Source organism: Phyllostomus discolor, chromosome 10, assembly GCF_004126475.2.
Source record: "Phyllostomus discolor isolate MPI-MPIP mPhyDis1 chromosome 10, mPhyDis1.pri.v3, whole genome shotgun sequence".
In the NCBI taxonomy this organism is placed as follows: domain Eukaryota; kingdom Metazoa; phylum Chordata; class Mammalia; order Chiroptera; family Phyllostomidae; genus Phyllostomus; species Phyllostomus discolor.
In genome coordinates, this window is record NC_040912.2 from 47,974,664 (window position 1) to 47,999,676 (window position 25,013).

Below are 25,013 nucleotides of genomic sequence, written 5' to 3' on the forward strand. Positions count from 1 at the left end.
TATGCACCTTCTGTGTTCTGATGGGTGCAGGTGACACATACCCAGAGCTACGCTTCAGTGGTGGACTCAGAATATAAAGACGGGCAGAATGATCTGTATGTGAATAATTATATGTATCAGCATTTCTACCCTGGGCTTTCTCCACAATCCTGTAGGAGGCTATATACAACCCAACCCCTCCCACCTACCCTCTCCCATACACCATCCTCTCCCTCTGCTCGGAAATGGCCACTGTAACTGCTGCACAGCCTCCTCGGAGACTCTAAGGACGTTAATCAGTTTCGCAGCTGGAGGCAAAGTGATCTAGTGCAGCAATTCCTCCATTAAGGGGCTTTCTCTTGGCCTTTCCATTAGGGAAGGGCTTTTGCATAAAGTGAAATGTGCTTTGTCTTCACCAGGGCAGACAAAGGATTAAATTAAAAGAGCAATAAGCTTGCTAGTAGCTGGGCTACCAGGAGGACAACAGAGAAAGTAATTCTCTCTCCCCCTCCATCTTGCTTATGTCTCTGAGAAGTGGCAGCAGGTCGTATCTTTTAATCTTCTTGAGTGAAAAGTAATTGTCATGGATGGACCTTCTCAGATCCACTAAGCACTCCTCATTTCTGGGTGAGGCTGGGAAGTGAGGCCCTCACCTGGGTCAGGTAACTCTAGTGAGAACTGAGTTCTCTGACCCAACTCCTGCTCGTCCCCTTCTCCTGTGTTCTGGCAAATTTTGTCTTTGGTGTCCACCCCTCTCTTTCCTGAGTGACAGCACCCTTCCTGTTCTCCATGTACTTCCCCTTCCCCTGCACCACTCATTCAGCACACCCCTGGCAACTACCTGTTTATTTGGGAGCCACAACTGAAGTCTTTGCAAAATGCATTCTGCTCCAGGTTCTTGTTAAAATGCTCAGGAAAGGACAACTCCCACTCCAAATACATCACCACTGATGACTATTCACACTGTGAGAAAGACACTTTCTTGAATAGATGGGGTTCATCGTCCTTAAGATTAGAGAAGCCTTACCCTGGCTAGTGTGGCTTGGTTAGAGTGTTGTTCTGTAACTGACAGGTTGCCTGTTTGATTCCTGATCAGGGCACATGCCTATTGTGTGTTCAGTCCCTGGTCTGGGTGCCTACAGGAGGTAACCAATCAATGTTTCTCTCTTACATAGGTTTTTTGCTGTCTCTCCCTTTATCTCTCTCTCTAAAAGCAATGGGAAAAGAATGTCTTCAGGTAAGGATTTAAAAAAAGGATTAGTGAGGCCTAAATCAAAAACAGGAACCAGGCTGATTATTTAAAAAAAAGAGAGAGAGAATGACAAATGAGAGGATAAATTCTGTAGCTTATTAGTAAAGGATTGCTATCTATGGCATTTTGCATTTATAAATGTGGGTCTCTTAAGAAACATTCAGATAGTTGCCTATAGCCCATTCACTTACCTTCATAACAATATAACATGAGTAGGCCAAGTTGAAAGCTTAAAGTAAGTTTTTTTTTTTTTTTAATAGTACTTCTTTCCTTCTAAACACACTTCCCTCCCACTCCTGGATCCACCTCCCACCCCTGAGCTGGGACAGGAGTGGGAAAAGGGGAAAAGAGAGGAATTGGGGCTTTTATAAAATATTCACCTTACAATGAAAAATATAATAGGATTGTGGTGTCATATTTATAACTTGTGACAGCTCTGTTGGAAGGCGGTACACTGTGCAGTTTGCCCTCCGGTGGGTCTGGGGCATGTGCTCAGTGGCTCATAGAGTCATTGGCACTGCCAGGACATGGGAGGAATAAGGGTCCTTCCTTCCCTCTGGAGACTTTGCCCCTGGAAGTTGACTGCTCTGTTCTTAGGAGACAGGAGGCTGGATTCTTGTTCGATTCCATTTCAGGCCTGAAAGCAACTAATGGCTGCAAATGGGCACAGGTTGACTCACTATTTGCCTGTGACTCCAACTGCAGTGGGTGAGCCAGCCCGGAGGTGGTGTGCCCTCCCCAGGGAGCCTGACATTTCAGGAAACTGGGCCAGCTCCCTCTCACCCTCCTTTCTTCCTAAACCAATGGCACCAGAAAGGGTGAATGGGGCAGGAAGCACAGCTCCTCGTCTTCCACACTGAAGCTTTTGTGTCTGTGAGCAAACCACAGCTGCCAAGGGGCTGCAAATAGAGAAACCTGGGGTGGTGGTAAAGGAATATTCCCAGTGGGGGAACTGTAGAGCTTGTCTGACAAGCATTTGTTAACCGAATTGATCTGATTACTCAGGACTTTTCTTAGCCAGTACTGGAGCAGAGAGGGGCTGCAGTTGCTTTTCATTCTATTTAATTTCTGTTTTCCAAGAATGAATATCAAAGGAGTAGCTTTGATTAAACAAGCCTTTAAAAAGGGGAAAGAATGCCAGGTTTTACAGAAAGCTTTTTGAATGCTGGCAAATGGCCACATGACACAATATTTTTAGTCAATGGATATTATCTCCGTTTTAAGTACAAAACTACTATTCCCATTAACACAAGCTCATAGTTTCAGGGATAACGGAAATTAGCCTGGCACTAAAAAAATATCAAGATTCCAGGAAATCAATCTTTTAATAAAAATTAAGAAGAAATTCCCCATGTTCCTGGTCCTACAGTTTCACCCTTTCTATCCCCTGCTGCTGCTGCTTTCGTTCTTGCGAAGACTAGACAGAATGGCAGAAGATTTCATAACGAAGCCTGGCATTTCCAAATTCAAACAGATTTTTTTTTAAATTTGGCAAGATTTTTGTTGATGTATTTTCAGAGATTGTTTTAAAAAGATTTTAAGATTCTTTAAGGTGGGGATGCTGGCTCAGATGGGAAATAAGTAAGAAGAAAACCCCAATATTTAACATTTAACAAATGTTTATTGAGCATCTGTTATCTGTTAGGCTCTAGGGATATAGCAGTGAATAAAATGAAGCCTTTCCCTCATGGATCTGACATTCTAATTGTACAGCAGTAGTTAACATATATTGAGTGCTGACCATGTACCAGGCACTGTTCTAGAACTTTACACCCCCTGAGGCATGGCCTATTTTATTACTGTTTGTTGCACAAGCTCTCACAGCTGGAAAGGGGTAGAAGTGGGATTCAGATTCAGCTGTCTAGCTCCAAAGCCACTGAACTTAACTCCACTGCCCTGACTCATGCCTCTTACATTCCAGATGGGTCTAAGACTCTTCCTTCCCTCTTCCCATCACATTCTATATTTGTCCCTTCTGGAGAACCTTTCCCACATCATCTTCACATGTTCCCTTAGCTGACCATAAGCTTTTGGAGAGTAGGTCCTGATTGTCATCCCTGTAGCCCAAGACCTTGGAGTATTGGAGAGCAACCAATACTGGGGACCTATCTCCTAGAGCATTTCAAAAGACATTCCCATTTAGGTGACTGTGGTAAATGTACCCCTCCTTGGGTCTATAAACCATTGTATCACACCCAGTGTGAGCTTCTGTTCTATGGATATGTGAGAATTCTCTGCAAGGAAGGCTCTGCTCAAAGACACAGAGCTGCTCCGTCTGCAGGCCGCTGCAAGTCTAGGCCACTGCTGCCCAGGCTGTGAGCTGGAGAGTTGATGGGGGCTTGGTATTTAAAAATCATGCCTCTGAGTGTTGCCAAGGTGCTTATGCAATTTGAAGGAGGGGCCTGGGAGAAGGGCACCCCTTGGTATTTCTCAAATATTTCCTCTCAAAAATGGGTAAGAACCACCTAAGTGATGAGCAAGCAAGATTTAATAAAATACCACCTACCATAGAATGCTATGCTATCATTAACCAACCAGATTGTAAAATAAGATTTAACACTATGGGGAAATGTTCAACCTGTGAATAAAAAGCACAAAATATAATTTTGATTATAGCATCATCCCAATTTTTTGAAGGGTGTATGTTTATATAGAAAAGAACAGAAGGCTATCCAGGAAAATAATGAGATTTTACAGGTGACTATAATTGAGTTTTTTTATACTTTTCTTTCCCAATTTTTATGGAAAAGATGTTAATTACAACTAGGAAAATGTTATTAAAAGTAAAAGGCAAGTAAACACTTTAAAAACCTTAGATTGGCCCTAAAGAAGACCTTTAATGTCTTCTGTGCATCCTCCCTTCTCCTGTGGGGAGCTCAGCTGTGATGACAACACCAAATCCCTGGGTTGGAATCCCTGGCTGGTGTTTCCTGTGATTCTAGACTTCTGGGGCCATGGCTGTGGTTGCAAAACCTCCACTGATGATCTTCACAGATTTTGAGGCCTGGAGGAGAGATCACCCTCAACCTCATAGGAAATACTGAAAACTTCTAACCTTAAAGTCCTTTGGAACAAATGGTATACAAGTGTGAGCCTCAAGGGTGCCTGTGGCCCTTCACATTTTACAGTGTGCATTGGGACTTAACCCTTACCATAACACAAACAAATAGTTAGTGGTATCATCCCTAAATTACAGGCAAAGAGGGAACTTGTCCCAAGCAGAACTTGGATTCTGATGCAGGTCATTTCCCTACATGGGTGACTTCATCATGGGAGCAAGGACTCAATCTTGATCAGCACTGTGGAGAGCACAGGGGTGGTCCTCCTATGGGCTGGCTCTTCACGCACTGAGCAAATAAGCCTATGTTTCTGTCAGAGAAAGAGGTCCTGAACAGAGGTTCATTAGAGAGTGGGGCTGGACACTGGAAGCCAAGGAGGACAAAGACTCTCAAGTCCCTAAGACATGGGAAGACATGACCGATGGCCACAACTCTCAGATCAGATTTTAAAACAGCTCTTCTATATCTCCCAAACCAGCTTCAAACATGGGCTCTGTTAAGTTTCATTTTCTCTCATGCTTGTCCTTCTCATTGCCTTTCCATCATTTCGATGAATAATGCTTATGAACATTTTTGCAGCCCCGCTATATCATACACTCAGTTAAGGGTAAAGGCTAGATATAGTTTACTTTAGAATTGTCCTACTATCTAATGCACAGTTGCTGTATTTAAATAGTGTTGGTTAAAGCCAGAAGCAGTCCTGAGAAGTAGAAGTGAGAATACAGTGACAGGGATAAGAAGACTGGACTCTGAAGCAGAATGCCGAGACAGGCCTTTTATATGCATTCTGCAATTTAAGCAGGATCCAGTGACCAGTTTCTCAGCATGTGGCAAATCAGGGTCAGAGGCTCAGACCAACAGATTCAGAAGTTTCTTGATTCATGAAACATTAAGTCTGAGAAATGGCCATTTGGGCCTTATCTTGATGCATCAAGAATGTTCCATGGGTCAAGGATATAAAGTGAGAACTGAACAGACTTGTCTTCTGGGGAAAGATGCATAAGTGTGCTTAGTTCTTTTTTTTCTTTGTGTTTTAGTATTTCCTGATTCCTCCCTCAAACAACTTCAGCATGTCTGCTAATGGGATCCTCTTCTCCACAACAGAATTTGACTTTGAAGAAGGACATAACAGGTAGCCTTTGGCAGTGACCTTGCTTGAAGTTCCTTTACCTGAGGGTCAGGGAGCAGGCACAGAGCAGCCTGAGGAAGCTGGGGAGGCCATGAGCAGTTAGCTGCCTTCCTGCCAAATTCAGAAAGTAGTGAACCCCAAGGGGAATAAAGTGAATATCTAGAAGGCCTCCTTCCCCATTCAAAATCTTCATCTGCTGACCATAAGAATGAAGGGGTGGGAGAGGGCACCCAAAGTGTTGGGAGGATTGCCTCTGATGCCCTGCTGGCTTGGGAGAAGCAGCTGCCAGAGCTATTTGCTAACATGAAAGCAGCAGGGTGGAGGTGAGCAGGCCTCTGAAAGAGGCAGGGAGAGGCCAGGGTTTGAGGATGAAAACACCCAGGCCTTGGGATCAACCCAGTTTTGACTCCTGGCTCTACCCAGGGCATGAAAACCAGGGCTTGTTACTTAATCCATGGGAGCCTCCATTTCCTCACGTGGATGTAATCCACACGTTGCAGAGATGTTGTGAGGAACGATGGAGACCTAGTGTGCAACTTGGTGGCACAAGCAGCCACTTGGTGCGGTGATGGCCGTGAACGACAACTGCAGGACGGGAAATGCAGGAGTGGGGTTTTAGAGTGGGGGAAGAAGGGTGGACACACCAGGTCTGACTCTGTAGAGGCATCTGGAGGGAGTGGCAGAAAGGGAACAGACTCTTTCCTCCCTCCCTGCACCCCATTTTTCCCTACCTCATTTTGAGGTAGTGTCAGCAAAGCTTGATTCCCTCACCTGGGATGTTATCCTGACAGTTACCGTCTCATTGTGGAAGTGAGAGATAGCCAAGGGCTCACAGCCTCCACGACGCTGCAGGTGAACATTGTGAACATCAACGATGAAATCCCTCGCTTCACCAGGTAGGCCTGGGGCAGTCAGGCTCTGTGGGCCACAGACACAATTCTCCTAGGTGGCAGAGCCTCCCGGAGCCTCTTTAGACACGTTTAACACAAGACAGAGGGGTACCCTGCTCTGGCCTGGAGAAGTGATAAAAGACTTGAGATCTTCAGTGTCCTTTGCCTGGGCCTTGGGACTTCCATCTTCCACCTTTGCTCCCCTGCCTCTGTACCCCCTTATTCACACACACCACAGGATTGTGGGTATGGTTGGGAGTGGGAGGGGCTGGACATGATGCCCTTGGTTCCAGGCTTGCCACTGGGTTTATGTTCATGTAAATATAGTAGTCCCCTCTTATCCACAGTTTGGCTTTTCATGGTTTCAGTTACCTGGGATCAACCACAGACTGAAAATAAATGGAAGACTCCAGAAATAAACAATTCATAAGTTTTCAGTTGCATATTGTTCTGAGTAGTGTGATGAAATCTTGTAATGTCTGCTCTATCCCACCTGGCACATGAATCATCCCTTTGTCTAGCTTATCCATGCTGTATATGATCTCCCCCACCCTCTTAGTCACTTAGTAACTGTCTGTGTTATTAGAGAGACCAATGATTTTCAACCAATGTGCTGCAAGAATTTTTAAAACATACAATGCTTGACTATTTAGTCAGGGGCACTGACTTCTTTCCCTTAGATTGTCAAATTTTAAAAAAGATAACAGCCAATACAGCAATAGCCATCTGGTGTGAATGAATCAAAGTTATACCTATTTTTGTTAGATAGGCAAAAAATATAATTTTTGGTGTGCTCCAGAATTTTGCCATGAGATAAAAAATGTTGAAAAATCACTGAGATAGACTGTCACAGTATCCCAGTGCTTGTGTTCAAGTAACTCTTATTTTACTTAATAACAGCCCCAAAGCACAAGAGTAGTGATGCTGGCAATCTGGATCTGCCAAAGAGAAGCCACAAAGTGCTTCCTTTAAGGGAAAAGGTGAAAGTTCTTGACTTAACAAGGAAAGAAAAACAACCATATGCTGAGGTGGCCAAGATCTACAGTAGGAACAAATCCTTTATCTGTAAAATTGCCTAATTTATAAATTATACTTTATCATAGTTATTTATATATAGGAAAAACATGGTATATACAGTGTTTGATACTCTCTGTGGGGGGTCTTGGAATGCATTCCCTGCAGATAGAGTGGTACTATTATATAAGGCAAGTATTTTTATAATAGAGCTCTCAACTCTAAAAATAGCATAATCCTGGAGCCCACACCATCAGCCAAGACTCTGTAAAGCCCACTCATAGAGTGTCATCCTGAGGAGAGGGCTGTTTCAATGATGCCTCAGGGGCCTGCCCACTGCTGGGTGCTCTGAGTGGTTTTTTGCCACCATGGATCCAGTAAAGAGATCTGGCTGTCTGGCAGCTCCTATGTCCAGCAGAGGTGAGGAAGTAAGTGAATTTGATAGAGGCAGCCTATGGGAATGTGCCCGGGACCAGTTCAGGCACAAAGGGGTGGCCAAAACTTGTCATAGATACAGATTTAGAACTGGAAGATGGGATTCTGAGATAGCATATGGTCTGGCAAACAGCTTGTCATACTGTTTAAGACTCTGCTTGCCTCAGTCACTGAGGTTGGCTCAGAGGCCTGCCACAGGAAACCAGCAAAATCACCCCCCTGGGGTTAACTGCATTAATGACTGCAAATACATTCAGCTTAGGAGACCCCACAACAAAAAGCCACGGGGCCCAGAACTACAAGAATGCTTGCAAAAGTATTCTGAAATTGGGAGATATGAGGCCACCCCATTCCTAGGCTAACTTGGTGCCATTGTGCAAAACACATCACACCTGTGAAACTTCTGAATTTTAATATAGTATACAGCCCAGCTGCTGGGAGTTGATGTGGAGGGAACAGCAGCAGACACACTCCCATGTAACATTTCCTGTTGATGTCTGTTGCCTGGTTAAGCTTAAAAGCATGATGCAGTGCATTTTTGCTGACGGGCTTCTCCAGGAGCACAGCGCAGGCAGTTTATAAATAGTTATGACATCCCAACCTGGATCCAGACTCAAGCTTTGGTCCACACAGCACTGTGGATTCATCAGTAACCCCCAGAGGAAGGTGATGGCTGTGGGGCTGGAGCCGAAGCATTTGGTGGCTCTTCCTACACTCCCCATCTGTGAGGTGGGAAAATAAGCTTATGGGGTTGCAAAGGGGCAGACCATCTGGTCTGGACTACGTCTTCCAAAATAAAGCAGTTGATCTCAGCAGAAAGAGAACATGACCTTGGCCGGTTTGTTGGGGCCCCAGAGATCGGTCTGGAGCTCTGGTTTCCACTTTTGGTTTGAGAGATGAACCTGTTAGGCTCCATTCCAGACAGAGAGCATGACCTATGTGACCATCTAACCCTTTTACAGTGTCTACGGATGTTGGTATGAATGGGCCTGTGAGGGCCTGTTCTAGAGGAAGACTTGGGGCAGCATGTTGCCCTGACATTGCCTGGGCTGCTCAGTCACAGCCAGCCTCGTCCCTCAGCTCCCCATGACTTGAAAGACTTTGCTTGGTTTCAAACTAGGTGCTGGCTTGATGGCTTTTGTGGTTCAACTATGATCCTTCTTCCCCCCAAGTCAGTGCCAGGACTAACCATAAATTGCGTTCTGGTATTAACAAAACTAAATCCCTAAACTGAATCAAGTACACTGAGTGTGAAATAAAAATATAAAATGTGGAAACAACTCTTCTATCTTTACTGTTTGTTAAGGTTCTACAATTACTACAACCAAAGCAAGTACTATATCCGTTGTTCAAAGTGTCTCACCATTTTATCTCTGGGTGGTGACAAACGTCTGAATGCTTTCTGGGCTCATGAGTGCACTCCAGGACTCTGCTCTTATTCAAGCTGAGCACTTGATTATAAAAGTACTGCACTTATATTTACTCTTTACATGGCAAGCACAATGCTTGCTGGTTTTGAAGAGCACTGTTTTTAGAGTATGTCTTTTTCCCCTTCTGCCCAATTCTTTTGTATTTACTCACAGTTCTTTCAACCTGGTGCCTGGCAGTGTGTGCACACTCTATGCACTTACTGAATATTTATTCATTCTGATGAAGTCATCACAGTCACCCAAGAGTCACCCCCTTTCCTGTGAGTGTGGCCAATGGCCCTTGTCAACCCATTGCCCAGGCTGTGGAGATCCTATGTAATGAGGGAAACAGTACAGTGATGTAACTGGGATCACAGCTATAGCCTGTGGGAGGCTGCAAGGCCCCTGGTTCCACTGTGCTTTGAATGGATCATACTGTGGTCCGAGGGTAATATCTTTAAGTTAATGATACTTTATGCATACTTGCTTGGGTCTTGGGTCCCCCAAACCAAATAAACCCAAGGTTTTATATTCTGCCAGGCTCACTGTCAGATCAGCCAAGAGGAGAATGTTTTATCTGAGGAGCTGTGCCATCACCAATAGCCTGACCAGTCCCCTTCATAGGGACCTGATTTCCTGAAGCATCCAGCATAAATGAGATGAGCCTGCAGAAAAGGATGTCTCAAATGTCTGTGCTACTTCCTTGTCATGGAGGCTGTCCTGTGCATTGTGAGATGTTTAGCAGCATCCTTGGCCTCTACCCCTGAGGTGCCAATAGCAGCCTCCTCTTCTAGTATGACCACCAATATAATCAGCCCCTGACTGATTGCTTTAGGGAAGGAGAGGTGGTGGGAGGGAGGGAATTCTCCCCGCAAGGTGTCCTGGGTCTCTCCTATGAGAGGCTGGGAGCACAGGCTTGTCACCTCTGGCAATTCCTTATGGTAGTCCTGTCAGTCCCTGGACATGTATGCAAATGCAGATTCTGATTTCATGGGTTGGAGTGGGCTTAGGCCTGCACGCACAGGGAGACTGTTAGAAATGCAGGCACTGTGACTGGAGTAGCAGGGGACAGGCTGTGGTGAAGGCACAGGTGTCTTAGTGATCTCTTTGTAACCAAAGAAAAAATATAAAAGGTTAGAAACAGGGGCTCTCAGATGATGGACATAAGGGTTCTGTCCAGCCTTAGGAGCTGGGGCTGCCGCCCTCTCCTCTGGCTCTGGATTGGTTCCTGTCACCCCTGCCTCCTTAGCTCTACCCACCTGTCTAATCCTGGACCCATCAGTTGGCACACAGCACAGATTCTCTGAGAAGGGGGTGTGTGAGGTAAGTAAATGAGTTAACAGGCTGCTTCAGTGGGACACTGGATGGGGAGAAGTCCAGAGCCCTAAGGTGGCTTCTTGACCTGAGCAAGATTCCTGCCCCTGAACAATGGAATACACTGACAGGAGGTCACTCATGAGTGGGTGCAGGCCCAGGATGCAGGGAGGAGTCCTGGTTGGGAGAGCCTAGGCCCAGCCTTTCTCTGCCTGCCTCTGACTCTAGCTGGAGGTTCCCTCTCCTTTTTCCTTTCTGGCCTCACCTGCCCTCCAGAGTTGATGAGACAGATCTGCGGAAATATTCTGAGCTCAGGAAATAAATGTCGTCATTTAGATCTGAGGTGTAGTCTTCCCTCACAAAGAAGATCCCACGTGGGTAAATCCACGCTTAGGAAACTGGCAAATTAAAGGTGACTGTTTGCCCCACTGAAATGGTTTTCCCTCAGTAAAAGGACTTCCTGCAGAGTTATTTTAAACAATAGTTAACAACAAAAGTTATTTTAAACAATGCTCCCTTGGTGCGTTCAGAATTACTCAATTTACCCAAGTTGTGTAGTTAAAACTTCAAACCTATCTGTCTTATTATGGGCCTTTTCCAAAGGCAGTGGAGGTCTGAGGAAAAAGGGTAAATTGGCAATTTGAGGCTGTCTGGCAGCAGCCATCCTTGGAGGGCACCGTTCTGACCTTGGCTACTGCCGAGGGACTCATTTCTCCATTTAGAGAGCTGACCTCATGATTAACGCTACTTGGGAAGGTACACAAGTTCTGTGCATAAATTCTGCCTCCTAAAGCAAAGAAAAAAAAGACAAGGAAGAAATAAAAACTGAGCAGAGACCCTAGGATAAAGAGGGTTTACAATTTATCTGACTTTTGGCAGCTGCCATGTGAAGGGAGTCAGGAACCTGTAGTTCTGGAACATTATATCCAGATGGATTTTAAAAATCATTCAGGGAATTTTGCACAAGAATTGGGAGAAAGAGAAAAGGTGGCTGGACAGACCAACTATCCTTGTATTTTTTTTTAAGTTAATGCTGATCTGAAATGGCGAGTCAGAGACTGGCAGATGAAAATCATTGCAATAACAGCATGGTGCTTTCTTTGCATCTACAGGAATGTGATCTTTGGAAATACAAAAGCCAGTCTCCTGTCCTTTCAGCTGCTGAGCTCTTCCTGTGAGCATGTTGATGCAATTTCAACAGCTCAGAGCTATATTTAGCATTAACAAAAATACTCACCTCCTAGACTCCACCCTTCAGTGCCCCTGAAAATGAGCTGTGTCTGCCATATTTCTGTTCCAGCCCAACTCGAGAGTTTGTGATTCCGGAAGAGCTGGGTCCAGGAACCATCGTGGCCAATATCACAGCTGAGGACCCTGATGGCCAAAGCTTTACCAGTTTCCTCCTTTACAGCATCACTACTCTTAACAGCTACTTCATGATAAATCAGTGTAAGTCACTCACATTCACATCATTTACATGCACCCTTTAATTCATCCAGCAGTTTGGATAGTTTTTCAAATATTTTGTGTGTCTTCTGATCTGGGTATACCTTTCTGTCTAAAATACCATTAGTTAACAGGGTTATAAGTGTACTAAAAAGAGTTGGCATGTGGGCTGGAAAAACTAAACAGCACCCCCTGTTGACATATGTATCACTGCTTCACTGTTGAGGCAGGTTCTTACGTAAGGATGGGTGAGTTTATTATCCTGAGGGTATTTTGAAGTCTTCTGAAGAGAGGGTCTAGACCAGTGTTGTCCAATAGAAAGAGAATAGAAGCCACATAAGTCATTTTTAAAGTATCTAGTCTAGTGTCACATTTTAAAATTATTTATTTATTTTTAGAGAGAGGAAAAGGGAGAGAGAAAGAGAGGGAGAGACACATCAATGTGATAGAGAGACATCCATTGGTTGCCTCTCACAAAACCACGGTGGGGACCTGGCCTACAATCCAGCATGTGTCCTGACCAGGAATTGAACTGGTGACCTTTTGGTTTGCAGAACAATGCCAAACCCACTGACCCACACCAGTCAGGGCTGGTAGCCACATTTTTAGAAAGTAAAGAGAAAAAAGTGAAATTAATTTTAAAGGCATTTTAGCTAACTTAACAAATCTAAAATATGAATGAGGTAATTTATATTATTGTTTTTTTGTACCAAGTCTTTGAAGCTTGTTGTGTGTTTTATATTTACTGCAAATCTAAGTTTGAACTAGCCACATTTCAAGTGCTAACCACATGTGGCTAGTGGTTACAGTATTGGACCTCACTGATCTAGATCAATTTGCTGGATTGCTGGGCATTATCTTCCCACCTAAGTATCCCAGTGCAGAGAAGGAAAGTTTCTGTCTCCTATAATAGCCATCTTTTATTAGAGTCTTAGTACATAACAGGCTCTATATTAAGTGGTCCACATACATTCCATCTAAAGTACTCAGCACAGCAACCCAACGAACTATCATAATCTGCATTTGACAGATGAGGAAACTGAGGCTTAGAGAGAGACTCAGGTAAAGTGACTTGTCCAGAGTCTCAAAGCTCATAGCTTGTGAGTCTGAAATACAAACTGAAACTGAAACCTGCCCTACTCCAGGGCTTACCCTGTTCACCACTCCTAGGCTGTGTCACCTAATTCCTACCATATCACCAAAACAAATCTTCACTTTACTTAATGGTTTTGTGGAGGCCAGCATTGGATAACCCCAGAAAGACAATGTGTTATTTGCCCCATAAGCTTTGGGGCAAAGGATGCCCACTCTGGGAGAGACAGGCTCTACCTCTGAAAACTTCCTAATGTGTTGTGTCATTAAGCACCTCACTCAGCTGATAGTGCAGCGACAGACAACCCTGGTTTAAACTTTGTTCACTCTACTACTGCAAAATTGAACTTTAACAAATACAGTGTTTTGAGGGGAGCATGTTTAAGACTCTTTGGTCACAGGTAACAGAAATTAAGGCAAGTCAAGCCAAGCAAGAGGGAAAAATAAAGATAGGGACACTTACCAATAGGACACCAGGTATCTGGTGAGAAAGAGTGGGACATCCTAGAAAGGATGGGGCCAAAGCTCCTCCAGTGACCTCAGCAGCTAGAGCTCTGGCCTCTACCTGTAGCTCTGCTGTTCACCTGACTGGTCACCCAGCTGTTGTCTCTAAGCTACAGGTTCTCAGTAAGGGAACCAGGGGATCAGGCTGGAGTTGGCAGCCTACCAGTCACTCAGCTATGAGCAAGGCTGCTGCTAAGGGCCCAACCCTAAAGTGTGGGCTAAAAAATTCTAAAAGGGTCAGACCAGATACCCATTAATGTCTAATGTAGGAACTTAAACATGAACTTTGGAAAATGTGTTTGCCTGAGGACATTCTCTGTGTAAGGCAGTCCTCATATCAGAATGTGTTTTTTTTTTTCAATTTACTACAAGTCTCCATCTGCCTTACTCTTCATTTCTCTCCAAAAATTCACGTTCTAACTTTGCCTTCCTAGTGACTGGTACCATCCAAGTGGCCCACAGGATAGACCGAGATGCAGGTGAATTAAGACAAAATCCTGTCATTTCTCTGGAAGTTTTGGTGAAGGACAGACCCATAGGGGGTCAGGAAAATCGCATGCAGATAACCTTTCTGGTGAAAGACATTAACGACAACCCTGCTACTTGCACCAAGTTCACCTTCAGGTATTCACATCCTGAGACACGTGTTAGGCCTTTCACTTCTTTGGTGGTCCCAGCCCTTTGGCCTCTCTGGTTACTCTCAGGTGAAGCTGAAGCATTATGGGCATTGGGACAGGGCCCAGGAAAATAAGTAGATTTGAATTGTTCAATTTAGTTGATAGGTTTTTCTCCCAGTATCCTTTTTCTTGCCCCTCTTTCATTTTCTTTCCTCTTCATTGGCTCCCTTCTTCACTTTCTTACTTGATTAAAAACTATTTTTATTTTGTTCTCTTTACAACATGTTCATCTCCATTGGTGAAAAGTACCGTGGGGACTTGTTAGACCCTCTCTGGACTGTGCCTTTCCTTTATTTATTGCCAGTCATGGCAAGATAGTGCTGTTAGTTAGCAGTTAAATAGTTGAGACTTAGGATTAGTAACTAGGAGTTTCTAGAGAACATATTACCAGTAATATGAATAAATCATATGAGGTATTTGCTTAAAACAAAACAAAGCATCTATTCACTTTACAGAACTCAATTGCATGTAAACAAAAGGCAATAGAAAGGGAAAATGGAGATATAAGTGGGATGCAAGCTATTTTATGTATTTTGATCTGTTGTTTGCCTCACAATCTGTTCATTGTTGTTTAAAAAATAAAGTCCCTTGTTATTCTGGGTTAATATACCTTTTGAAATCAGTACTGTTGCCCTGGCTGGGTGGCTCAGTTGGTTGGAGCATCATCCTGTGCACCAAAGTTCGCCAGTTTGATTCCCTCTCAGGGCATATACCTAGGTTGCATGCAGGTTCAATTGCCTGGTTGGGGTGCATATAGGAGGTGGCCAATCAATGCTTCTCACTCTGTCTCTGTCTTCCTCTCTTCCCCTCTCTCTAAAATCAATGACAATGAGAATTAAAATTAAAAAAAAAGAAACTCTATGTTACAGCATAAGTTGATCCAAATAGTCTTCGAAAGAAAGGAAGAAAGAGAGAAATAAAGAAAAAAAGAAAGAACTGTCTTTCTACTGACTAGTTGTCTAAATGCCACAAGATTAGTATTCCCTCAGTTAGGTTAGGTTCATCTCTGTTGGGCGCTGCCCTGCCTGGTCTCAGGAAGCTGTTACCCCCCATGACTTAGGCTGAGTGAAAGACCTCCAGACCAGGAGCCACTGAAGGAGACAAAACTTATTTCCCTGGCATGAATGCTGCCTGTTCATATGCCCCATTCCTCATGCTTGAACGATAGTCAATGACAGGTAACAATTCTCTTGGATAGAGAATGAATCTAAGATAGACATGTTCACAAAGGAATAACAGGGACAAGACTCATGGAGCTATGGAAAATGAAAGGGTGATCAGACATCAACCCCTGCCCCCTTTGGCTTTGTCAAAGCCTGAGTCTTTGCTCTTGGATGTGAGAAATCCGAGTCTCCTGGCTGCCTTTGTCTTCTGAGACCTGCAGGTGTGAACAGCCCAGACCAAGAAATGGCGGACCCCTGGGTAATCAGGCCTGGGACATAGAATATGCAAGATCCTGTGAGATCTGTTTGCTGGAGGATGTTATTATCTTAGAACTTAAAAGCACAAGGCAGGAAACTTTTGGAACCTGTACCTCTTTCATATGTTAAAAACCCCAAACCTTGCCTGGATTCTCAGCAGGAGTGCTGTCCCCACCTTTGTAAGTTGTTTACATCTTTTGATCTTTCTGCCAGACTGTGAATCCACAAACTAAGTCTGTTTTCCTCAATAAAAAAATCTGCTTGGGTATGGACAACGGGGTGCTCCCCCCCGTGAGGAGTGGCCATTCTGTCCGTGATTCCTCCCCACACGACCTGGTTGTCTCTGTGTATGTTTTTCTCGTGTTTGATGAACCATCCGCAGTGTTCCATGCTCACTGCAGGCAGGTGGGCATGCTTCACATCTCCATGGTTGTTTCAGAATAGCTAGCTCCGTCTAAAGTTGGTCCTTCCTGGAGCAAGACTGAAGACTGGAACAGGTCTCATTTCTAGATATCCACATGGACAGTCTCCTGAGTTTATCAGTTTATCTTGGACTAGTTTTGCAAGGTGGACTTTTTAACTCCAGGTGACACTGGGCACAGACACAATACATAGCATGGCTATGCAAGGACAAAGGACCCTAGACAGAGATTGTCTAGGGCAAGCAATAGAAATATAAATTCTTTTATTATGTTGATGAATATCCCAATTGGCATGCCCAGCATAATGCTAAGGTTAAATGTGGTCTTCAGGTCTGACAACAAAAAACTGTTTAAACCCTGTTGTGGACACATTTCATCAACCCCTTCATATCCAGCCTCCAGCCTCCAGCCTCCCCACACCTGCTCTGTATGGTTTCACCTGGCTCCCTTACCCTGCAGCTTCTGGTTGGCCAGTGGAAGGAAGAGGGAGCATGAAGTCAGGGTATCCCCGTGGTTCCCTCCCTGTCAGCTGGATGAGTCCCTCCACTTCCTAAAGGTCTCAGTTCCTATAAGGCAGCCCTCAGCACACAGTACTGTTTATCCCTAGGTTCCAGTTTCAGGAACTGCTCCCTGCACTGGCTCCTCCAGGTCTAGAAATAGTAAGAAAGCTCTACTCTTACTGGGTTGAAGATATTACACCATCTCTTGAGATTTCCATATACCCTGTGTGTACCTCTATACACACAGGGTTTAGCCCTTGGCTAAACTTCCTCTAGAATTATCCTAATTTGCCACCCACTTCCCATTGAGGCCCTGGTCAAATCACATTGCCTTGAGCATGTGATAGGTTCCTATCCCAACCCTAACCTCAGAGTCTGTTTGATTGGTGGAGATAGTTGCCATGAATATTTAGAATTGTAACTTCTACACTATTACGTGCATAAACCACACTCATCTCTGTTCAGAGAAGATGGGGCTCTGTGGACGGAATAGAGATGATCTGCAGAGTAAGATCTCTACTTTCTTTGAAAATCTGTATCTATGCTAGCTTCTTGGGTGGTTCTGGTGCATCCAAGGGAATTCCTTTCCTCATATGCTGCCCTTCTAGGCCCTGCTGCTCTTTTTTTGTTCCCCTGCCCTGCAAGGTGGGACGCAGGGTTTGAGGAATAAGAACTCTGAGTATCAGTGACTGGAGAGACAGTGCTGTCTCCAATCTTCCTTGTCAACTTTCTCTCCTTGGTGCAGTTCTGTTTAGTACCTGCTGTGGCTCCTGCAGACAAGAGTCCTGATATGTGGAATGACAGTGTGCAGGCTGAACTCCACATTGGCTGGTAAAATTGTATTTTGAATACCCTAGACTGTCCAGGCAAGCCCATGCAGAATCCTACCCTTAATAATCTTCTCTCCAAATTAGTTGTGAAGGTCAGTGCCAGACAGTAAGTGAACTAATTGTATTTATTACTAAAGGCAACTCTAAATAGTGTTCAAGTCCTTCCTCAGTGCTTTTTCAGTGAGAGTAACTCAGAGCCATCCTGTGAAAGCCAAGATGTGAGGAGGGACAACAAAAGGACTACTTCCTTTGCAGTCCTGGAAGTGAAGGTCCTTAGTCTAAAACCTTGCCTCATTTGCATACTCCAGGGGCTGGGAAACCCTAACTCTGCATCACCCATCATCCTCCCATCCTTACCACCTTCTCCATTCCCACCATGCCAGAGCTGAAGCACATAGGCAGGTCAAACACACACCAAACTACAGACTGGGTGCTGCCACCAACCTCTAACAATACTCCCTGAATATTTCCTCCTTCTGGGCTCCTGGTGTGCCCTGGCATTGGAGTTTGGGAGATCAGGTAGAAGAGGGTGGGAGGAGACAGGGCTGCGTGTCTGGCTGCTGCTGCCCTGTGACTCTCTGGCTCTCAGACTGGGCCCAGAGGGAAACAGCCCTTAGGTCGAGCCCCTTACTTTTCCCAGGCTGGTGATGAATGAGCCCAGGGACCTGATGGAAGCATCAAAGGCCCATGACAGCCATCCAACCCCTGCCCCCTCTGCCCCCTGCTACCCCCCTCCCCCAGCTCCAGTTGTAAACTATCAGGCTGAAAGTGCTTCGAAAGCTGTTTGTAAGCCAGAGGAGGAGAAGGTTGGCTGATTCAGAATGCTGCTGGGCCAGTCACCTTTGCCTGGGGAAGGAACCCTGGTCTGATGGTTGCTGGGGTGGGGGAGCAGCCTGCCTTTGAGGCAGAGATTGATGAATGAGGGGGAGTGGTTTCCCAAGTCAAGTGTTTAGGGGAAAAAATACCAAGTGTCAGAGAAGAATGAAAAGAACATGCCAGGCAGCCCTGAGGGGCTGCACGTGGAAGCTTCTTTTGGAGTGCATGAATCTTGAATGTCTGGCTTCAGACCCTGCATTCTTTGGATGATGCAACCTCTTGGCTTCTGAAGAGTCAGAATGAAGGCTCAGGTTCCCAAACCATCTGTGGGCCTGGCGCTTCACTGATTTGTGGAACTTGAAGTAATATTTGCGGTGTCTAACACAGACAATAGAGAATTGTGCCTGTATGCATCTACTTTCTTGGACAGGTCTTGAAACCTTTCTAAACCACTCCTTCTTTATCTATAAAGTGGGGACAAGAATACAAATCTTTTGGAGATGAAGGAATTGGAGATAATATTTTTTAAATGCTTGGTATGATACAGCATATGGTCGATGTTTAATAAATGGCATATATTCTAAGTGCTTATGAATAAAACCATGACATTGTGTATGCAAGACAGGAATGGAAATGTTTGGGCTCCAATCCTGCTGAAACACAAATGCAATCTTTGCCAATGAGGCATCATGGAGAGTCAGTTACACCTGTCAAAAAAGTGCTTTCCAGGAAGCAAACCCAGTTATCCTCAGCAGCTTACGACCATCCTTGCTGTCAGACTTTGCTCCGTTTGCTAAGCCCGGAGCTCATTTCAGCTGCCATTAAGAGATGAGGTGGAATATAGAAGGGAGCATAATTTGTTGCAGGGAGAGATGATAGTACAAAGGATTAAAGAATTTAACACGTGTTATGGGTGCTCTGAGAACAAGACACCAAGACAGAATTCATTGCTGAAGGTGTTTATTAAGGAAATGCCTACAGGAGAAAATGAGAAGAGAGGTAGAAAAGGCTGGGAGAGTCCCCAGACCATGATTGTCTGACCTGAATGAAGGAAAGAAGGAGGGAGGGAGGATGGACAGAAATGTTGTAGCCTGGTGTGAAGTCAATGCAAGGTGTGGCTAGGGCCCTGGGGAGTCCAGGAGCCAAGGCCAGCTGTCATAGGACACTAATGAGCCTGTTTTAATACCTCTTCCATGCCCAGTCATGGGCACATGGCCTCGTTGCAAATATAGCAATGGATTTCAGAGCACAGCAGCTGGGATCTGTGATCAATTATGTTCCTGTGACTGAAGGTCTTCCAGGCACATTCTCATGGTAGCCACAATATATTTTTGTAAGAAATTCTGCCCAAGGCAAAATATGATTGAAGGTAAGTAGAAAAAAACACCAGGCAAACCAGCAAACCCCAAACCAAAACACCAGCCGCAAATTCCTCCCTGCCTGTATGTATGCCCTGGTGCAGTGCAATTTCACCATTCCTCCCATCAAGAGACAGGTTTCTCTTTCTACTCCTTGAATCTGTACTTGACCACATCAATTGCTTTGGCTGTTGGACCATTAAAAAATGTGGCATAGCAGAGGCCTGAAAGATATTGTGCACTGGGACTTGCCCTCTTTTGCTATTTTCGGAAACCCGAAATGTTCACATGAAGAGCCTGAACAAGTCTCCTGGAGGAGGAGAGACAACATGAAGCAGAGATCCACCACCTTCCTACCACCAGGTGTATGAACAAGGCCATCCTAGACCACCTAGCCCCAGCCAAGCTGGACTAGAACCAAAAGAACTAGTGGACAACCCTTAATATTATAAGAAAGAATAAATTCCTGTTCTTTTAAACCACTAAGTTTTGGGCTGGTTCATTATGTAGCAAAAACTAAATGACATAATCTATGTCCATTTTATAGATGGAAAAACTGAAGTCTGGAAATACAATATGATAAAGTCCCCCAAGATGTTAATTACTCTTCCTCAATCTTCCATACCAAATTGGGCTTAACCAGATAGCTCCAGTTTGGGGCTTTACTCATTTGTGCAGTTTGCCTAGACCCTGCAGTCACTGGAGATCTGTACCCCCCAAGTTGACTCTTAATAAATGAATGACTCCATTAAATAAGTTTATTAAATGAATGATACTAAAGGATTAATAGGCCCTTCTATGGCATTAAGCTATTAGAACACAAGTAGAGAAATTCCCAGTCTTCAAAATATTGAAGGTAAGGGGTTCAGTGTTTCCCCTAATGAGATTACAAAGTTCTACAGGCAGAAAAAGAAGTTATATTTCTCATATATTCTTCTTTATATTCTTTTTCACTACTGTGCTAGTCTCATCAGCTACCAATCAGTCATTCAACAAACATTAATTGAGCATACCCAGAACAAAGCAGATAAAGATCTCTGTCTTGTAGAGCTTACAATTTAATGGGGGACAAGGTGATAAACAGGATACATAGGTAAGTTATATAATATATTAGAAAATAATAAGTGCCAAGATTTAAAAATAAAGGTGGGGGACCTGGCTAGGTAGCTCAGTTGGTTGGAGCATTTTCTCCGTATGCCAAAAGGTTACAGGTTCAATCCCCAGTCAGACGATGTACAGGTGACAACCAATCAATGTTTCTCTCTCATTGATGTTCCCCTTTCTCTCTCTCTCTCTCTCTCTCTCTCTCTCTGAAAAAATCAACAAACATATCCTTAGGTGAGGATTAAAGGTTACAATAATAAATAAAAAAATGAAGGAGGGAATGGGAGAGGGAATGATGGACAGGAGTCATTCACAGGGTAAACAGGGTAGCCAGATAGCCTCCTGAGAAGGTGGCATTGGTAGCCATATGGACATTGGTGGAAAGGGCATCCTACAGTAAATGGAATGGCCCTGAGGCCAGAGCCTGGGTGTGTTCAAAGAGAACCAGGGGCAGGAGTAGAGGAAACAAGAAGGGTTAGTAGGTGGTAAGTTCAGACAAGTAAGGTCAAGGTCTGGTGGTGCACATCAAGACGGGTCCTGTAGGTCAAAGTGAGGACTTGTGTGAAAATGAGGAGCCACTTGGGATTTAGGAGCAGAGGAGTGACCTGACCTGACAACATTTTAGCAGGGTGCCTCTGGCTAATGTATTAAGAACAGTCAGAAAGGAGGCCAGAGCAGAGCTGGGACTTTAGTTAGACAGTTACTACAATAACTATGGACTTGCTTTGAATTGAAATTAAAGCAGAGATGTCTAGCCTGAGGTCTGTGTCAGAAGGAACACTCCATCACCATTTGTTGGGGAAAATATTGAATCATGCCTCTTTGCCAGCATTATGGTGCCTGAAAACACAGCCAAGAGGACGTTGCTTCTGGACTTGAACTCGGTCTGCTTTGATGATGACAGTGAAGCACCAAACAGCCAATTCAACTTTACCACACCATCTGCAGTGGGGAGCCATGGCAGATTTTTACAGGATCCAGCTGGCTCTGGGAAAATTGTGGTCAGTTAATGGTCATTGCATCATTGAAAGGGCATGGGGGAAGCTGGTCTAACATACACAGTGCTTTTGCTGGCCCAGAGAGAGAAACTTCCAAGGTAACTCCCACTCTGCATGGCTGTGACTGATGAACTTCACAGTGACTCTGTTTTCCCCATTTGCTCTTTATTTTACCCAAGTCCTGGGAATCATTTGTTATGCATAGTTGTGCTGGGGTGGTAAGAACTGAATTCTTTCTTGCATAGCTGCAGTTGGCGGTGCCTGCTTAGTTGACTCCATAGTCATGTTAGTGCTCTCTGGGCTCAGCACTCCTGTGTATTTGAGTGCTCCTTCCTGGCCCATGGAGGTATGAGGTGAGAGAGCGCAGGTCCAGGGTCACAAGTGTGAGTGTGTCATGCTAAACTCGGTCTTGGAGAATCACTGCAGACCCAAAGGGGAATGACAGAGCAAGGCTGTTTAGATAGCCTCACTCCACAGCATCTCCACAGAGGCAAAGTGGAATTGGAAGCAGGATGAACATAAAAAGCAGGTCTCAACGAGCGGTATGAGACCTTTCCCTACAGGGTTCCTACTGCAGGGTATTGGGAAGGAGGAGAGAGAAAAATGGAAGGGCAGAGGAAGTCAGTGGCTGTGGGAAGGGAGAATAAGAGGGCAGGGAGACCTTTGCATCAGACATAAAGCTTCAGGGGTGAGAGCAAGCAGCCCACTAGGAGGCATCCTCTCACCCACTTCCTTCTCTTCCTCCCATCCCAAGTTCTTCTTGGCTTCCCAAGAAAGTCTTACCAATTTTATTCATAGTGTCAGCTAAAAAATAATTTCACTTTTTCTGTTTAGGAAATTAATTCATGCTAACTATAGAAAATGTAGAAAACACAGAAAAGCATTACCATTCAGTGATAACCACTATTAATATTTTGATATATTTCCTTCTTCTTCACTACACATAGATTTTATGTATATTCTATACATATATGCATAAATATTTTAAATGATGGAAATATCCTTGTATACGGAATCTATATTGTGCTTCTTTTCAACTAACCAGAAGTCTTCAGCCTATGCTGTTTAGCAACAGTGCTTGATAAACACCTTTAAACATAGATTCTTTCACATAAGTTCTCAAACAGTGAGCAAAGGTATGGACATAACTTTTTAAAGCTCCTTATGCAGGCAAAATGCTTTCCAGAAAGTTTTTCCAACTTACAAGTCTACTAACAGTTATGAAAATATCTTCATGGGTTGAATTAAAAATATTGCTTTTATGTGTAATCTGATATCTCTGTTTTAATCTAGTTGATTGGTGATCTAGATTATGAAAATCCAAGTAATCTAGCAGCCAGCAATAAATACATGGTGAGGATCCAGGTGCAGGATGTGGCCCATCCTTACTATAAAAGCAAGTATCACTTTGACTCATTTTATAAAGCATCTTCCTTGAGTAGCAATGACTAGACTGGTAGGCAATACTCAGTACTGGGCTAGGTATTTGAGTTAAAGAGGAGACTTTAAAAAACGCAAACACTTGGGAATCAGCCCAGATTCCTACTGTCTGTCATCAGGCACATTAAATTAGTCTCCAAATCCTTTCTTCTGGGTCACCCCCTAAAATCTCAAGCTTCTGCTGCCAATCCCCACACCCCACCCCATCCCACTAATACTGTTCTAATGTAGAACCTCCTCTTTTTGGCTGAATTACAATGTTGAGAGTCTTTAAGGGCCTGTCTGACCCTTTCCAAAGCATCCTCCGCATTTCTGACAATGATTTTTAGGAAATGAAAATGCCATCACATTACTTCTTTGCTTAAAGCCCTTGAGTGTCTTGCCTTAGCTGTCAAGTTCAAGATCAAACTCTTTGGCTTGGCACACAAGGACTTTTCATCTTTTGGCCCTGCCTAACTAGCTTCAACTCCAGTCACTTGCTTCTAACACTGTTTTGTTTTGTTTTGCTTTGTTTTGTTTTAACTAGGCCAAACAGTTTTCACTTGTTCTGAGTTTTATACCTTGGTATCCATGCCCATGCCTAGAGTCACACCCCCACATTTCCCTCTTTTCCCATTTGTCTAGCTCTGATTACCTTTATGAGACTCAGCTTGCACTTCCTCTGGCTTCCCTGGTGACCTGTACATGTGTTCTTCAGAAGGCAGCTGTCCTTAGCATTTTAAAGGCAGGAACTGGCAGATCTTATTCACTTTGTATCCCCAATATTTTGCACAGAACCCATTACACAGAAGATGCTTTAAAAATGTTTATAAACAAGTGAATAGGAATAGAATATTGTGATTTAATTTTTCCCTGTTTCTGTTTTTAGATAACATCTACATTTATGTTCTAACAAATCCAGAAAATGAGTTTCCTCTCATCTTTGATCAGCCATCCTATGTATTTAACGTGTCCGAAATAAGGCCAGGTAAGTAACAGACAAGAAAGAGGCCACCAAGCTTTTGACAGACTCCATCCAGATGGACATTCAGGGGAAGAGAAGCTCCCTTGCAGAGGCCCTAAGTGGTGTAGTGTGCAGCGATTCATAGCTGAATCATGCTTATTGCATGTCTTATATCTTTTTAAATTGTCCTCATGGCTGAGGAGCCCTTCAGGTGAACTCTAGATTTTGAAAACTGTTGATTAAACTGCACATCTCTGAACACCAGATCACTTCTCTGTCCATGTGCCTGATCCCCTAGTCCTCCCTTGTTGCAGCCAGAGTTTTCCCTTGGTCTCTGCTGTGATTTTTATCTAGCTCATTCAGAGAATTAAAATTTAAAAATAGAAAAACATTTTCCCATTTCTAGAGTTTCTCCATTTAAAAACAGAATAAAGACATTTTCTCTCCCTTAATAGGAGTCACAGGGGACCTCTTTTCTTTTTTGCCTTTCAGGAAGAATGGGAGTGCTTTTTTTTGTTCTTCCAGGAAAAGCCTGGATTTCTGCAGGCTCTTCCCCTTTAAACAAAGGACTCTCCTTTTCCAGCTTCGCTTTCTCCCCATCTCTTCCCCTTTTGAAAATGGCCCTGTCAACTCCAGTATAATCAGACTTCACCACAGTTTCTGATCTTTTTATCATGGGTTCTTCTATATTTGAAACAAAAACCTAAGACAAAACACTGCTAAAATTATCTTCTCTCCATTTTATTCTCTCTTGTTTAGGTCGTCTCCGTTTTATTCTAAATTTATCTCACCTCCATTTTATTCTCTCTTTATGATGGTCTCTATTTCCTGACATTAAGTTTTAAACAAAATACCAAAAAAGGGTCTAAAGGCAAAGCTTTTGATTCTTTATCTCTTACCCAGTGAATAACAAATGCAATAGGAATAAGCTTTTTATAAACTCAAAGAACTTAGAGTTATTGATCACCTGTTTTGAGTCAA

The 25,013-nt window shown here is 43.9% G+C and overlaps 1 protein-coding gene across 6 annotated transcripts in view; it reads left to right on the forward strand.

Annotated features, from left to right (window-relative positions):
* The window catches only part of CDHR3 (cadherin related family member 3), an 82,144-nt gene that overhangs the window by 40,537 nt on the left and 16,594 nt on the right, over positions 1–25,013 (forward strand). For 4 of the 6 annotated variants that reach the window (XM_036010764.1, XM_036010767.1, XM_028526002.2 and 1 more), the window contains 7 exons: positions 5,328–5,422; positions 6,211–6,315; positions 11,782–11,930; positions 13,958–14,147; positions 21,481–21,652; positions 22,943–23,045; positions 23,958–24,056. In XM_036010764.1, coding sequence (XP_035866657.1) covers positions 5,328–5,422; positions 6,211–6,315; positions 11,782–11,930; positions 13,958–14,147; positions 21,481–21,652; positions 22,943–23,045; positions 23,958–24,056 — 913 coding nt within the window. The remainder of the gene's footprint in view (positions 1–5,327; positions 5,423–6,210; positions 6,316–11,781; positions 11,931–13,957; positions 14,148–21,480; positions 21,653–22,942; positions 23,046–23,957; positions 24,057–25,013) is intronic. The other 2 variants (XM_036010763.1, XM_036010766.1) reach the window with 2 other exon arrangements.